The sequence below is a fragment of the Boleophthalmus pectinirostris genome, unplaced genomic scaffold (assembly GCF_026225935.1).
Source record: "Boleophthalmus pectinirostris isolate CB_2022bp ecotype Guang Dong unplaced genomic scaffold, ASM2622593v1 HiC_scaffold_22, whole genome shotgun sequence".
NCBI lineage: Eukaryota > Metazoa > Chordata > Actinopteri > Gobiiformes > Gobiidae > Boleophthalmus > Boleophthalmus pectinirostris.
In genome coordinates, this window is record NW_026571190.1 from 39,798,944 (window position 1) to 39,803,701 (window position 4,758).

At 43.9% G+C, this 4,758-nt stretch overlaps 1 protein-coding gene across 1 annotated transcript in view; it reads right to left on the minus strand.

Annotated features, from left to right (window-relative positions):
• The window catches only part of LOC110162536 (protein phosphatase 1 regulatory subunit 29-like), a 35,188-nt gene extending 32,688 nt beyond the window's left edge, over nucleotides 1-2,500 (minus strand). The window contains exons 1-2 of the mRNA XM_055158513.1: nucleotides 2,339-2,500; nucleotides 264-413 (exon numbers count right to left, since the gene is read on the minus strand). Coding sequence (XP_055014488.1) covers nucleotides 264-413; nucleotides 2,339-2,500 — 312 coding nt within the window. The remainder of the gene's footprint in view (nucleotides 1-263; nucleotides 414-2,338) is intronic.
• Between the last annotated feature and the right edge of the window lie 2,258 nt (nucleotides 2,501-4,758).

Consider the following 4,758-nt stretch of genomic DNA (forward strand, 5'->3'; position numbering starts at 1 on the left):
GGACGGGGCCCTAATGCAAAGGGAGAGGGACTCAAATTGTCAAAAATTAAACAAAAACTTTTTAAACATGTTACTCTGTTGCTCTCAGTTATATTGAGCTACACAGCATTTCCAAACAATTAAAGGTAACATGATGATCCAAATGTCTGATTAAATCTAAATTAACACCAAGTAGAAATGTAATTCCCCCTCTCAAAAAAAAAAAATCTATGAAATACTGAGTGTGTGTTGTGGTGCGGTGCCCCCTGTGGTGGCGGGCGGACCTGCAGGTTGGCCTGGCTGGCGAAGGCGCCGTCCTCGATGTAGCTGATGTCGTTCTTGGTCAGGTTCAGGTCTGTGAGGTTTGTGAAGCGGTACATCGAGGAGAAGAGCACGGCCTTCAGCTTGTTGTCGTTCAAACGCAGATCGTGAACCTAAAAACACAAATATAAATATGAGAGAGGAGACAGATGCTGCAGAGAGCCACCAGGGGGAGTAAAGAGGTGAAGAGGATTTCAGCTTGTTGTCGTTCAAACACATAAATATTCAGGAGTCAAAAGTTTGGACACTCTTTTTCTGAGAGTTTAACAAAGCTCTGCGAGTCGTCTTCAGGATTAACATCCCATTTGACTTTAAAACTCTGTATCTGGGACACGGCTCCTGAAATGGAACAATAGATGGATTTGTTTAGAATGTGTTTTTGGCAGCAGGAGAAAAACTATCACCAAGAAATGGACGATGCAGAAGGAAGCAGCTGTCGAGGACTTGGTTCAAATCTCATTTATAAAAACATGGACTTATTTACCCAAATGTGTATTTGTCTGTTTTGTAGATTTACAGACTGTGAACACTTTAAAGCTACAGTATAAAGTATAGAAACACTTTAAAGTTACAGTATGTAACTTTCTGGAGGTGGCATGTCAGCTGCATGACTCAGTGGAAATAGAATGTTAAAACCAGAGTATGGAACATTCTCCAGGGCATATTATTCCCTGGAGAATGTTGCTAAAGGAGCAACATTTCCATGGAAACAGGCTGGAGGAGGAACTTCCCTTAAACTGCCGCAGTAACAAGCACCAAGAAACAAACCTGGTCAGGACCAGACTCACTGTCAGATTATTTTATCTTTGTCTCCAAGAACGTCTCAACAGTTTCAGCCCAAAGTTTCAGCAGGTGCATCACCCACCTGAGTCAGACACACACCTGTGTGTGTGATACAGTTTAATAAATGACTTGTCACATGTCGCTTGAGACTTTTACAGTCCATATGCTCCTTCACACATGTGCATGGACATGAGACACACGTGTGCGTGGACATGAGACACACATGTGTGGACATGAGACACACGTGTGTGTGGACATGAGACACACGTGTGTGCGGACACGAGACACACGTGTGTGTGGACGCTGCACTCATCACAAAGGCACAAACCATATAAAAGCCTGTGGGCATTATTTCATTACAATGATCTTGCACATGTGTCTGTTGTGAGGAGCAGCTTTGTGCAGATTTTATAGTTTCTTGTTAGGAACATGTGAAGAGTTCCGTTACTGCTTCACTTTTACACACAGCAGAACTTAAGCTCTGCACGTACTACCACACATTAACCAGGCTCCTCCTCTCTGTCCACAGAGCGACCAGGAGAGGACGGGGAGTCAAGTCGTGTCTTTCCTCTCGCTCCTCAGATCAGAATGACCAGAAAAGTTCCATGGTGCAAATCAAACTCTGTGGGTCTGCACTGTGACTCCTCTCTTGTTTAGTCAGATCATAAAAAAACATCAATTTTTTGGCCATTTCCCGTGGTTTTCTGAGAGTCACTGCGAGCGCACACAAAGTGCATCTTAAACCTCAGGCCTGAATTACCTTTGGTCAGACTCAGGCTTATTTCCATCATGAAACGAGTTGAGGCTACAGTTGGAGCTAGATCCAACTTAAACCACTTTGATAAAACAGCCCCTTGGCCAAATAAGAGTCAGGTTTAAGAAGTAACAGTTTCTAAAGTTTTGAGAAGGTCGACCTTTGTTATGACGTGTTTTAGCTCTGACCTCTTCAGATACGACAAATTTATCTTATTTTTGGTCTTTAAAAATACCTGATTTTGTGCATTATTTCATGTTTTGTTCATCAAATTACATCAACTTAAACTAAAATAATAAATCCGATGTTACGTCTCAAACTCTTTTACTTGTTAAGTTACTCTTATTTGAGTAATACTTTTTTTTTTTAACGCTTGAGTAATTTCTTGTACCACAACTTCATCCTTCTACTTGAGTAATATTATTTTGTAGTAACATTACTCTTACTTGAATAACATTTTTGTGTGTCCTGTACAGTTTTCAGTGGGTTTGCTCTTCGTACCGTGCTGTTGATGTGAGGAGGGATGGTCTCAAACGGAGGCTGGTTCTGGCTGCAGATGGCCAACCACACGTATCCTTTATCCCCCTCGATGAGCCAGCAGTCCGCACGCACCGACAGCGGCCCGCAGCTCAGAGCCAACAAGAACCACACGCACGCCGCCATCTTCAGGGGGCAGGGGTCAAAGAGAAGGGCTCAAATCTGCAGGAGCGACGGGCGGAGCAGAGGGAGAGGACTTCAGGGAGGTCAGCGGAGGAGCGACCCCATTCTAGGTGTTCAAAGTCGGGGAGGGACGGAGGGGCAGGGTCCTGGAGGGTCTCATGGTCTGGAGGGTCAGACTGAAGCAGCGTGATCACGACAAATCTGAGGAAAGACAGAAAAAAGGAGAGGAACTGTCAACTTTATCACACGATGAGAAGTGACATTGACAAGACACATTTAGTTCAATGTATTTTTCTTTACAGGCCAGAATTACAAGAGCAGAGTTACGAGTCAGGGCTACGGACAAAGGAGAGTAACACAAACCAGATGTGAAGTAATAGAAGAGGCTTTTATAAAGTAAATGTAAGTAAGTGTAATAACAAAAAAAAAAGAGGGCGTTTTACAATCCGTGTATCATTCATTCCTTTTCAATATAAAACAAAAAATAAGAAAATGAAAAAACAACTATTTTCTTCATTATTTGTCTCCAAAACCAAAATGAACAAGCTGATAATGATTTGTTTTTTCAGTTTTCGATTTTGTGTTTAAATAAAAAATGGATAACGACCGTTTACGTGACTTCCGTGACTGCGATGGTCGGACTTTTGCGCCGCATACGGACTGAACCAGGACTGATTCAGGTCCGGGACCAGACCGGAACCACAGCGGGACTGAGACCGGCACCAGACTGGGACCAGGCTGGGACCAGACCGGGACCAGACTGGGACCAGACCGGGACCAGACTGGGACCAGACCGGGACCAGACCGGGACCAGACTGGGACCAGACCGGGACTGAGACCGAGACCAGACCGGGACCAGACTGAGACTGAGACCGGGACTGAGACCGAGACCAGGCCGGGACCAGACCGGAGGCTCAGAGCCCACAGCAGGGCCGGAGCTCAAAGCTGAGGCTCGGACCATGCGGAGGCTTGGAGTCAAAGCTCGGAGTCCGCCCTGGTCCCAGTCTGGTCTCGGACCTGGATCAGTCCTGGTTCAGTCTGTATGCGGCGCAAAAGTTCGACATCGCAGTCACGGAAGTCACGTAAACGAGAAACGTCCGTTATTAGTTTTTTCCATTCTTCATTTAAACACAAGATCGAAAACTGAAAAAAAAAATCGTTATCCGTTTTTTCATTTTGGTTTTGGAGACAAATAATGAAAAAAACTGTTGTTTTTTTATTTTCTTATTTTTGCTTTTATATTGAAAAACGAATGAACGAATGACACACGGATTATGCTCGTTTGATTGTGTCTTGAACAGTTATTTTGCGCTTCATACACACACCCTCCTCATGGAAAACACACGAAGAAACGCAGATGATGCAGATTTTAAGTAAAAGTCGATTGATGTTGCTGTGGAAGAAGGAAACAGAGCTGCTGCACGTGAGCTCGACGTCAGTGAGTCGATGGTGAGATTTTGGCGAAGTGACTCAACGCGAAAAGACGACGAAATCTTTCAGAGGCGATAAAAGCAGACGGCCCGAACTTGAAAACGTTCCTGAAGACGTGGACACCTGCGGTTTATTTTCAGGTGCGCTCAATAGTCCGGAATATACGGTAGTGATTTGGAGTGAGACGGAGAGTTCGGTAAACTTCTGTTCTGTCGTTTACGTTATATTTATCTGACTTTTCTGACAGGTACACGTAGCGCACCTCCAGCGAGACGCCAGCGCAAAATCTCAATACATCGCGCTTCAAAATGTGTTACAGTGACAGGCGTAGCGTCGGCTTTAGATCAGCGTCAGCGTCTGGGCCGGTCCTGGTGTTCCGATTGGACCATATGGCGAACGGATTTGGATTTATGACTTGGCAAATGAGAAAGTATCGGAGCCAAAATGAAAACCATATTGACTGGATTAGACCGAGGTTCTTTGCCAAAAGCTGTTGAGTCAATTTTGCTTTCAAGTTGTATCTATAACTCAATGCAACGTTTGTCCAAATTAGATCGCGAAGGATGTATGGATTTTATTAAGATTCAGAGGCCTTAAAGTGCAAATGACTTCACTGAAACGTCACATTTTTAAAGATCTGGTCTCTGTTTTATTGTTGTTTCTGACCTGGGGTTGAGTTTCGTTTCTTTCACACACGTTTAACACAAAAATCCTGCATAATTAAGCTGAGTTCTCCTCGAAAACAGAAAACTTGTGATGTCATGTGGTGTGTTTTTAAACTCCTTATAAATCAATCAGTCAAACTTAAATTGTATAGCACTTTTTGTACA